This window comes from Nomascus leucogenys, chromosome 17 (genome assembly GCF_006542625.1).
Source record: "Nomascus leucogenys isolate Asia chromosome 17, Asia_NLE_v1, whole genome shotgun sequence".
Taxonomy (NCBI): Eukaryota; Metazoa; Chordata; class Mammalia; order Primates; family Hylobatidae; genus Nomascus; species Nomascus leucogenys.
Window position 1 is genome coordinate 56,979,251 of NC_044397.1, and position 12,652 is coordinate 56,991,902.

The 12,652-nt window shown below is 36.1% G+C and overlaps 1 protein-coding gene across 1 annotated transcript in view; it reads right to left on the reverse strand.

The window, feature by feature from the left end:
• ABCA13 (ATP binding cassette subfamily A member 13) overlaps positions 1–12,652 on the reverse strand; it is a 489,071-nt gene that overhangs the window by 55,974 nt on the left and 420,445 nt on the right. The window contains exons 57-58 of the mRNA XM_030795834.1: positions 9,734–9,868; positions 2,286–2,389 (exon numbers count right to left, since the gene is read on the reverse strand). Coding sequence (XP_030651694.1) covers positions 2,286–2,389; positions 9,734–9,868 — 239 coding nt within the window. The remainder of the gene's footprint in view (positions 1–2,285; positions 2,390–9,733; positions 9,869–12,652) is intronic.

Below are 12,652 nucleotides of genomic sequence, written 5' to 3' on the forward strand. Positions count from 1 at the left end.
CCCAGCTACCCAGGAGCCTGAGGCAGGAGAACGGCATGAACCCAGGAGGCGGAGCTTGCAGTGAGCCAAGATGGTGCCACTGCACTCCAGCCTGGGCAACTGAGCAAGACCATCTCAAAAAAAAGTGTTATGATAAATTAAAAAAAGAGATGCAGCAGACTACTAATTATATGAATCAGTTAATGAAATATCCATATAAAGCAAATTTACAGAGGCAGAAAGCCATCAATATTTTCCTAGGTGGAGGTTTTGAATACTAATTTTTTTGTTGTGGTTTTTGTTTTTGAGATGGAGTCTTGCTCTAACGCCCAGGCTGGAGTGCAGTGGCCCGATCTTGGCTCACTGCAAGCTCCGCCTACCGGGTTCATGACGTTCTCCTGCCCCAGCCTCCTGAATAGCTGGGACTACAGGTGCCCGCCACCACGCCCGGCTAATTTTTTGTATTTTTAGTAGAGATGGGGTTTCTCCGTGTTAGCCAGGATGGTCTTGATCTCCTGACATCGTGATCCACCTGCCTCGGCCTCCCAATGTGCTGGGATTACAGGCATGAGCCACGGCGCCTGGCCTTGAATGCTAATTTAACTGAAAATAAGCATGAGAAAATTTGGGGGAGGTGACCCAAATGTTCTAAGGCTTATTTATGGTAATATTTGCACAAGTCTATAAATTTACTAAAGAATTATAGAATTCCATACTTACAGTGATCAAGTTATATCAAATGTAAATTATACTTCAGAAAATTATATTTAAAAAAACAACAGTGTAAAGTTTAGTCTGGAAGCGAAAACTGGGGAATGTTAAGCAGTATAGACAAACCTTTCAGTGAATGAATTTTTTTAAAAAAGAAAGAGCCCAGAGATAGAAAATTAAGAAGAAAAGTCTACTTTGACATGAAGCAATGTGAGAAATGTGTGAATGGCTGATTTCTTCACAATACATCGGCTTTGCAGCCACAAACACTTGTTACAGGAAATGGCTGTAAGATTTATGTGTAATAGGATTATGCATGCTGAGTTATAGCATTTAATAGTATTTTTACATAAACTAATAATGCTGCAGTAATCAGTAATGTCTTCTGAGGTCCTCTCAGAAATCTCACGTTTCAAATGATAGGGCTAACTTTATATTTCACTTCTGGTAACAAGAGCTGGGGTATTCAAGCAGAGACTGAATGATTTAGACTGTTGGGAAGCATGTTTCCATGGGTCCCTTATGTTCCTACATGTCTTGCCATGAATTTCAAGAATATAAGACCCTAACTGCTCTTTACCTGAGCCATTTCTCAAAGTTATGCTTGTAGCAAACAACCATGGAAGAAGTGACACCTCCTCCCAAACCAAGGGCTGGCTTCCTTATCAGATGTTATAAGGTAGTAATTTCACTAGATTTGGCATTCCTCTCCTCTGTGTGCAGGCATCCATTAGTCCAACAGAAACTGGAGTTTAGGGAACCAATGAGAAACCATGCTGACACTCTGGCTACTGTTCTTGCTGTGAGCAATAAAGTCTTCCATCTCCGTCCCAGAAGTCTCATTTCTTCTGTCAACATCCATAAAACTATATCAAGCTAAATTTGTTAGCTTGCAAAAGGGCAAAATGTCAGATCTTTGGCAGCTCTTGACATCTTATTCACAGTATATTTTACTTAAGCATAAAGACAAAACAAGTCTAAATGTTAAAGCCTGGTCTTTATTACATCATTACGATTTGTATTGGTTAAATCATATTGCTCACTCCCCATAAGTAGGTTTTATGAAATCTATATTTGTAATTCTGTGTGGCCTAGAACAGTGTATTAGAAAGTTAAAAAGAAGTCAATGGTTTTGAAATCTAATTACAAACTTAATTCTGTGATAAAGAAAATGTTAAACCAGATTCAGTAACCTGTTAAGTATTTTAGTTCAGCTAATTCTACCTGCTGAATTAATAGGCCTTGGATGGAAAGGATGTGAAAGATCCTTCAGGAAGACCTGAAAATGGTAGTCTAGCACTCATCCTTGAACAGTAGCAATGGATGAGGCAAGAATATCGTCCTTGGACACAGAATACTAGGTTCAAATTCTAGCTTTGCCACCTATTTGCTATGTAAACTTGGTTATACAACATAATCCCTCATGGCTTCAGTCTCAATTTATACAATAAGGGCTAACAATAATATCACCATTATTGTGTTATAAAGATTAAGAAATGTCTATGTGTAGCACTGTGCAGGGGCCTAAATGCACTTCTTAACCTTTGTTACTCAGTCTTACTCAGGAAATGGCTACAAGAGAAACTGGAACTCACCTGTGGGAGGTCAGCACGGCAGCACAGCCTTCCCGAACCTCCTTCATTATTGTTTGCCACAGGTACCGCTTAGAGCAGGGATCCATCCCAGAGCTGGGCTCATCCTGAAGGAAAGGCAACACAGAGTAATCAGCATTTGAAAAACACAAATAGAAATATACACAATGACATGGGAGGCCAGACCCCGGGTGAAAGAAAAATCTCTGCTCTGGCTCTAACAGGCAGCTCTCCAGTTGGCTTTGTTGCACTCTGCTCAACAAAGCCAGAATGATAGGGGAATGTGAGAGAGCAATGAGGGAGTGCCTGACTCCTCCAGCCATGCAGCAGGCTACCCAGGAGCCCCACTTCTTACTCACCTCATCCAGAGAAATTCAAAAAAGATATCAAAATTATAAAAAAAAGAACCAAATAGAAATACTGGCGCAGAAAAATATAATGAAATAAAAAATATAATAGAGAATGCCAAAAGCACATTTGATCAAGCAGATAAAAAAAATCTGTAAACTTGAAGGCAGATTATTTGAAATTATCCAGCCAAGGAAAATTTTTAAAAAAAAAGAATTAAGAAGAACAAAGAAAGCCTAACAGGGTTTATGGCACATTATCCAGAGACCTAACTTTTACAATATGAGATTTACAAAATAAAAAAGGGTGAGAAAAAAGGGCAGCAGAATGCTTATTAAATAATGGCTGAAACATTCCCAAATTTGGATAAAGAGATAGACATTTGAACATCGATATATATGAAGCTTAAAAGTTCCCAAATAGCTTCAACCCAACAAATTATTCACTGAGATACACAATAATCAAACTGCCAAAAATGAAAAACAGAATTTTCACAGCAACAAGAGCAAAAAAAAGGCTCATGACATACATCCACAAGGCTATCAGTGGATTTTTCAGAAGAAATCTTCAGGACTGGGAAAGAGTGAGCCTATGAAAGAAAAAAAACCTGCCAAATAAAAATACTTTACCTACTTTACCCAGCAAAGCTGCTCTTCGGAGATAAAAAAGAGATAAAGAATTTCCCAAACAAAAGCTGAAAGAGTTCATTGACACAATACCTGGCTTATAAAAAAAAAATGCTAAAGGGGTTCTTCAAAACAAAATAAAAGGATTCTAATTAGCAACATGAAATTATAAAACTCACAGTAAAGTATACAGCCAAATTCAGCATACTTTAACACTTTAATGTTGGTGTGTAAATCACTTATAACTGTAATATTCAGATTAAAAGACAAAAAAAGTATTAAAAATAACTATAGCTACAATAATTTTTTAATGGAAATACAACATAAAAAGCTGCAAATTGTGACATCTAAAACATAAAATGAGATGGTTGGAAGTAAAAGTGTAGTTTTTTTAAATGTGATATAAGTTCAGTTACTATCAGGTTAAAAATAGACTTTTGTAACTATAAGATGTTTTATATAGATTCTTGGTAACCACAAATAAAAAACCTATAGTAGATGCACACACACACACACACACACACACACATACACACACACACACACAAAAGAAAAAAAAACAGAAATGAATCAAAGCATACCAACATACCAACACACAAAAAAATTATCAAATTAAAAGAAAAACAGTAATAGAGAAAAAAAAAGAATAAATAACTTTAAAAATAGCCAGAAAACAATTAACAAAATGTCAAGAATATGATCTTACCTATTAATAATTACATTAAATGTAAATAGACAGCATTTGCCAATCAAAAGGCATAAAGTGAATGAATGGATAAAAACCAAGGTCCACTCTTTGCTGTTTGCGAGAGACTTAGTACAGTTTTTTGGATACACATAGACTGAGTGTGAAACAATAGGTAAAGATACTCCAAGCAAATGATGACCCAGAGGGCATGTTTATATATATTTATGTCAGACAAAATATGCTTTAAGTCAAAAACTGTAAAAACAGAAAAATACAATGATAAAATGGTCAATTTATATAAAATGATAAAAGAGTAATTGTAAATAGACATGCACCAAACATTAGAGTGCTATATATGTAATGCAAATATTAACAGAACTGAAAGGAGTAAAAGACATAAGTACAATAATAATAGGGGAGTTCAAGGCTCCACTTTCAATGATACATTGATTAACCAGATAGAAAATCAATAAGGAAACAATGTACTTGAACTATGCTTTAGATCAAATGAACCTAACAGCCATACACAGAACATTCTATCCAACCATAGCAGAATACACATTCTTCTCCAGCACACATAAAATACTCTCCAGGAGAGACCATATATTAGGCCACAAAACAAGTCTAAACAATTTTAAAAAATCAAAATCATATCCAGTATCATTTCAGACCACCATGGTATGATACTAGAAATTAATAAGGAGGAAAACTGTAAAATTCACAAATAAGTGTAAATTAACAATATGTTCCTGAACATCCAATGGGTCAAAAATGAAATTAAAAAGAAAATTTTAAAAAGTACATGTATCTTGAGACAAATGAAAATGGAAACAAAACAAAACTTATGGGATGAAGTAAAAGCAGATTTGAGGAAGAAGTCATCAACATTAAGAAAAAAGAAAGATTTCAAATAAATATCCTACCTTTGCAATTGAAGAAACTGGATAAAGAAATGAACTAATCCCAAAGTTAGCAGAAATAAAAGAATAAAAGGCCATATATCATAAGCCCACAACTAACATCATATTCAACAGTGAAAAGCTAAAAACTTCAAATCTAAGAAGAACAAGACAAGGATGCCCACTCTAGCCACTTCTATTCAACATAATACTAGAAGTCCTAACCAGAGCAATTAGTCAAGACAAAGAAAAGGCATCCAAATCGAAAACGAAGAAGTAAAATCATCTTTTCAAAGCATGATCTAATATACAGAAAACACTATAGACTCCACCAAAAAATCCATTAGAATAAACAAATTTAATAAAGTCATATGATACAAAATCAACATACAAATATCAATTGTGCTTCCATAAAATAACAATGGGTTATCAGAAAAGGAAATTTTAGACAATTTCATTTACAATAAGATCAAAATGAATAAAATACTCAGAAATAATTTTAACAAAGGAAGTGAAAGATCTGTATACTAAAAACTATAACAATTTGATTAAAGAAATTGAAGACAAATAAATGGAGAGCTATCCATGTACATGGATTGAAAGAATTAATATTTTAAAATGTCCATATTACCCAAAGCAATCTACAGACTCAGTGCTATTCCTACAATTCCATTGTCATTTTTTCACAGAAATAGAAAACCAGAATACTGAAATTTATATTTAAAAAAACCCAAAAGACCACAAATAGCTAAAGAAAGTAAGCAAGAAGAACAGTGCTGGAGGCCTCACATTTCCTATTTTCAAAATATACTACGATGCTATTATAATTTTAAAAGCATGGTACTTGAATAAAAACAGACATATAGATTCATAGAAAAGAATAGACAGTACAGAAATAAACCCACACACATATAGTCAATTAATCTTTGACAAATACACCAAAATTAAAACTGGGAAAAGGACAGTCTCTTCAATATATGGCTTTGGGAAAACTGAATATCTACATACAAAAAATTAAAACTCAGTCCTTATCTTACACCATACACAAAAATCAACTGAACATGTATTAAAGATATAAACATAAGATCAGAAACCATGAAACTTGTAGAAAAAAAAAAAAAGAAAAGCTCCTTGACATTGGTCTTGGCAATGTTTTGCTTGTTTCTTTTTTGGATATGACACCAAAAGCACATAAAACAGAAGCAAACATAAAGTGGGACTATTTCAAACGAAAAGAGTTTCTGCACAAGAAAGGAAAATATCAACAAAGCAGGCCAAAGGGGGATAAAATATTTGCAACCATATATCCAATAAGGGGTTACATCCTATATATGGAATTCGTAAAACTAAATAGCAAAATAATAATAATTAAAAATAGACAAAAAACTTGAACAGACTTTTCTCAAAAGAAGACATGCAAATGGCCAATAGGTATATGAAAAGATGCTCAACATTATTAATAATCAGGGAAATGCAAATGAAAACCACAATGAGATATCATCTTATACTTGTTAGAATGGCTATTGTTAAAAGGACGGAAGATAATCAGCAATGGCAAGGATTCGGAGAAAAGTGAACCCTTATACACAATTGGTGGGAATGTAAATGTACACACATTATGGAAAACAGTGTGGAGGTTCCTCTACAAATTAAAAATACTACTGCCACTGATCCAGCAATCCCACTTCTGTGTGTGTATCCAAAGGAAATAAAATCAATATCTGGAAGGGATATCTGCAGTGCTATATTCATGATAACATTATTTACAAAAGCCAAGACATAGAAACAACCTAAGCATCCCTAAGTGTATAAATGGGAAAAGAAAATGTATATGTCTCTCTCTCTCTTTCTCTCTCTCTCTGTTTCCTTGTCTCTCTCTCTCTCTCTTCTCTCTCACTGTGTATGTGTGTGTGTAATGAAATATTATTCTGCCTGAAAAATAAGGAAATCCTTCCATTTTCAACAACATAAGTGAATCTGGAGGACTTTATGCCAAGCATAAAGTGAAATAAGCCATGCATGGAAAAACACTACTTCTTAATGAAATATTAAAAAGTTGAACACATAGGAAGAGAGAGTAGAAAGGTGCCAGGCTGTGGAAATGGGGAGAGACTTATCAAAAGGCAGAAAATTTCAGTTATACAGGACAAACAAGTGCTCGAGACCTAATATACAGCATATAGGGCTGCTACAGTTTGGATGTTTTGTCCCCTGGAGAATTCATGTTAAAACTCAATCCCTAATGAAATGGTATTGAGAGGTGTGACCTTTGGGAGGTGAATGAGTTTATAAGGTTAAGTGACCTTATAAAAGGACGTGATGAAGGACATTCACCTCTTTTTGCCCTTCTGAATTTTGCCTTGTGATGATACCTATTCCTACCCTCTGGAGGGCACAGGGTTCAGAAAGCAGGGTTGGCATACTCAGCAGACACCTGGACCTGGCAGTGCCTTAATCTTGGACTTCCCAGACTCCAAAACTCAAATTTCTGTTCTCTGTTCTTTATAAATTATCCAGTCTGTTATAGCAGCACAGTGAACTAAGAGAGGGACTATAGGTAATGATGCTGTATTACATATTTGAAATTTGCTAAAAGGGTAGATATTAAGTGTTTTCATCACACACAGGGGAAAAAAATGGCAATTATGTGATGTCATCAATATGTTAATTAGTTTGATTGTAGTCATCACATCGGAATATTTATGTATATCAAAACACATGTTGAATTCATTAAATATATACCATTTTTATTGGTTAATTATACCTCCATAAAACTGAGAGGTGGGGAATTGGGCTATATTTTCATGTCAGGTTGGTTCTCCTCCATGATCTGGCTAGGTAAGCCAACCTTGATATTTTTAAAATGAATTTTCCACCTCCATAAAATTTCAGAATGATATCCCCTAGGAAGACATATGATAGCAGAAAAAGGCTTCATTTATTTAGCAGCATCAAATAAATTGATGTTTCTTAGAACTTGAAGCTTTCTCCTTCAATAGACACCAAAGCATTTCTTATATGAACCACTTCTAGAGAAATCTTGCCAAACTGTAAGATGTATTTCTGTGCTTTTATTAGCCAGGGAGTACTAAACACATATTTCTTAAGAGCTTAGGTTCATAAACTTCCCCAAAGAAAGAAACAGATGGGAAGCAGTAGGGGTGGGGGGAGAAGCACTAAAAAGGAAAATAAATATCTAGTCTTTTCTGCAAATCAAGCTATGTAAGTGTACTAGTTATAAAAATAAGTAAATAAAAGGTGTGATCACGCAATGCTCAGTATGACAGTTGGATGTGTAATTTACGTTTTCCTGATTCCCTCCTTGATGTCAGCTCTGACAGTCACTTCTAGTCTCTGTTGAGAACTCCAAAGGCCCGGCAGCAAATCTCTTTAACCTATTGCTCTGAACGGTAACCATCATCATAGTCATGAATATTTACTGTGGTTTACCATCTGCTGGACACTGGGCTATATGCTTAATGCAGTTTATTTTATTTACTGCTTTCAATGACCTCATGAGACAGACACTATTATCAGGACAATTTTCAGATGAGAAAGAAGCAGGCATAGAACATACAAGGCCAAGTGTTGGGTGGCTGCAGAAGCAAAATTCAATGCTTGTCAGTCAAACTCCAGAGGCCCCACCTTGACCACTGTGTCACAGGTTTGGGCATCCACGGAAAGCTGAGAGCAAGGATGTATCAAAGAAAAGCATGTCAGCGTCTGCAGTGAGCCAGGTCATGGCTACAGAGCTGAGGCCCCTTCATCCAACTGAGGAGATGTATTGTAAGAGGCTGGGCAAAGGGAAATTCCACAGAAAGTAATGAATGCCCACATCTTGTTAACTACTCAACATAATCCTGCCTCATGTTGAAAATAAAATGTAATTTGTACACTTCAGGATTGTGCAAATGGTAGTTTTTATCAGATTCCGGAATATGAAACTATACAATAGTCCAGGAATTTGGACATTGCAAAAGCAAACTTATGGCACCTAAAAAGAATATTCAGGTGAGTTTCCAGGAGACAATCAGCAAACGATGAGACCATTTTCCCACACAGACCTTCTCAAACCCCATTTACTACCCCACTAAAAGGGTGTATTCATTTGACGAAGAAAGATAGAAAAAAAGGAATCTGTTTTGTTTTCCACACTTTTTGACACCCCTCAGACTCTCTACCGGTGTGAAGTCCAAAGACGCACTCTAGTGATTAGAATCCAATTCATGGCATGTAACAATAGCCTTTATTTATTCTTTCAATGGCATTACTTGTATTAACAGTTATAACTGTTTTATGAAATGCAAGACAATTAACTCCATTTCTTGACAATTGTTGCCTCAATGCTTTGATTCATTCAAATCAAATTAATTGCAGTTCCCAGATTGATTGTAGACCACCTTGTCTCAAGACTACTGCATATACTCTACCCTCTTGCTGGAGTTTTCTTCCCTACTCTCAACATCATATCCATCCTTCACTCTCAACACCCATCTTTAAGATTCACCATGACAGGTGTCACTACTGCTGTGATAAACATACATCTACATACAGAAAAATACATAAAAGCAATATTCTAGAGGAAAACATAATTGGTTTTCAGATTATAGATGAATTCTAATAATCTTTTAAAACACTGTTTTAATGCTAAAATTTTATAGAATTTTCAGCTTGACAAATATAAGTGAATCTAGCAAAAGATAAATGTTTTATTTCTGTAAAATTCAAATGACATTTGGGAAATGTTGGCTTATGGCAAAACAGTTTACTAGTTTGTAGAACCAGCTTTGCAAGTTCTGAAGTTACTTCCCAGAAAAACTCTTAAAATCAGTTTATAAATCAATATGCAATATGTGTCTTATTCCAAGATATTGATATTTCTCTACTCACCAATAAAAGAATGTCAGGTTTCCCCACCAGGGCCAGGGCTGTAGAGAGTTTCCGCTTGGTTCCCCCACTGTAGGTGGCCACAGGTTTGTCCGCATGGGCTTCGAGGTGTAAGCGCCTGATGAGGTCTCCAGCAACCTGGAAGAGAGGCATGTCCATGTGCACACCAGCAATCACCAAAGTGCCCATCAGACAGCTGGTCTCAGTCCTCATTCCTGCTTCTCCCTCCCACTAACCCTGCCCACCTGCACACATACAATCAAGTACATCTCCTGAAACATCCCCCTTCACCATACAGGCAGTAATTGAGAGTGAACAGGTGGGAGTTTTCTGCAGCTGGAGACATCTAAGTGATGGTCAGAATAATCACATCTAGAGTTCAGGGAGCAGAGTGGGCAAGAAACACACTCAAGGTTGGGGGTCCAGATAAATACCCATGTTGAGGTAAGCAGAGGGGGGTATGCCAAAAAGAAAACTGAGAAGGAAATAAATGGGAATGAAACTAATAGAGGTGTCAAAACTTAAAGGGAGAACACAACTGAAGTAGAAAATTTTATTATTTTAGATTCAGGGGGTCTATGTGCAGGTTTGTTACATGGGTATATTGTGTGATGCTGAGGTTTGGGCTTCTAATGATCCCACCCACGTAGTGAGCATGGAACCTAACAGGTATTTCTTCACCCCTTGTCTCATGCCCTCCCTCCACACTTTTGGATTCCCATGTGTCTACTGCTGCCATGTTTGTGTTCATGTGTACCCAATGTTAAGCTCCCCCCATACATGAGAACACATGGTATTTGGTTTTGTGTTCCTGTGTTAATTTGCTTAGGATGATGCCTCCAGCTGCATTCATGCTGCTGCAAAGGATGTGATTTTGTTCGTTTTTATGGCTGGAGGGAATTTTCAATATTAACACAAGGAAAGAAATATCCCTTTGACATTGAGAAGCCACTGCTAATGTTTGCAAACTCAGAGTTTGGTTTATAAAGTAACTAGAGGTGGGGAGGAGAATGGGAAATATTTCTTATTTGTAACTGCTGAAAACCACTTTGCCAAGTCCCAAGGATGGTGGCAGCATTTGTCAAACCTCATCCCTCCAGCCACAGGAGAGTTCAGACTGTACCCAAGAGCCTGGGGTTCACAGCTTCTTTCTTCTTCCCTGCCTTCCACCCTGCCAGCTTGTCCCACATCCTAGAAGGCCCAGCCCATATCTCTCACCAGAAAAAATAATTGTCACTTCTTCTGTGTGTTATTATGTCTCACCTCTTCTGTGTATTATATGTGTCTATAGAACACTTTTATTTAGCATTTCCCACTGTAATTTGTACCACACTATATTTTTTGTTTCCAGTTCTGTCTCTTATGCTGGATTAATTCTTCTTGGGGTCCAAGGTAAGCAATTTTTTTGTTTCCAACTTAGCATAATTTAAAAACTTTCCAAACAATTTTATTTAACTCTTATGACCATAGAAGTATTAATATAGATTTATTTTTTAGATATCATCATATAGCCAAATTGACCGAGATCATATTTTAATTCAGATTTAGAAGAGGGAAAAATTCTATAGGACTAAAAAGATGGTTAATAATTGTGCATCCCAAATAACTGAATAAATATAAACTAACGTGTATACTCTTTTTGACAAGTACATAAAAGTTAGGATAATAACAATAATGATAATGAAGCATTAAGAACCTCCACAAATATTAGGATAATCATTATGCCCTCCAGTAAAATCTTTCAACAGAAATTATTATATGGCTTTACTTGTGCAACTTCAAAATATATTGCAAATGAATGAAGTGGCTCAAGGACTGGTCTTATGGTAAAATAGTATAATTCTAGGAAATGCAGATTTGAAGACCCAAAAGATACATAAAGATGAAATATTTAATCTCCTGCTATCTGCCTAAGAAAATCTTCTCAAGGCCAGTAGTTGGTCTTATTGAAAGTAAAGTCACTTTCCCCAGAATGTTTTATATGAATCATCCTTTTTCCTGGCTCCATTCAGAACAATTATTTCAATTATCCAAGTTGAATAAAAATTCACTCAAGTGAATTTTAAAATATCATAACAAAACATTTTATTCATCACAAGCAAATAAACACAAATATTAAGGGAAGGGCCATATAAATGAAGAAATATAAATGCCTGGCATTTCAGGGATTAAAGAGATAACAGAAGTAGTAATGTAGCTTCATCCAAATTTTTCTCAGAGAAGAATGGCCAAGAAGTGTAAATCAGTGCTAGATAAACACTCATATGAGAGATGAAGGAAGGAAACCAGGGAGGCTTCTTGGAAAAGGAGGCACGTGTCCCCATAAAAGAGAAGAAAACTAAGAGCATGATAGACGCTGTTAGAAAGCTTTATCTGTCGGGAAAAAGCCAACGCAGTCCTTACTTAATGTCATCTATATGATCTTGGAGACTGCTTTAACCAAATCAACATTTAATGAAACCAATTTTACCATAAGCTGATTGATAGAAATAAAAGTTCCTATGTCATATGTCTGGTCACAGAAACATCTCCAAACTTCTAAATAAAAAAACACTTCTAATAGCAAACACTGAAATAAATGTGAGCTACACACACATTTGTGAAAGATTAACAAAAACATGATTTACTCAATTATTCCAGTTCAGGGTTGACGGTGGTCAGAGCCTATCCTGGAAGCTCAGGGCACAAGGCAGGAACCAGCCCTGGACAGCATGCCATTCCATCACAGGGTGCACTCACACGCCCACATATACTCACCCACATGGGCTCAATATAGACACACCAAAGGAACTAATGTACACAGCTTTGAGACATGACAGAAAACAAGTGTACCTGGAGAAAATGTATGCAGCCATGGGGAGAGCGTGCAAACTCCTCTCCAACAGTGGTCCTGGCAGAAAATCAATTTTATTTTCCTCATCA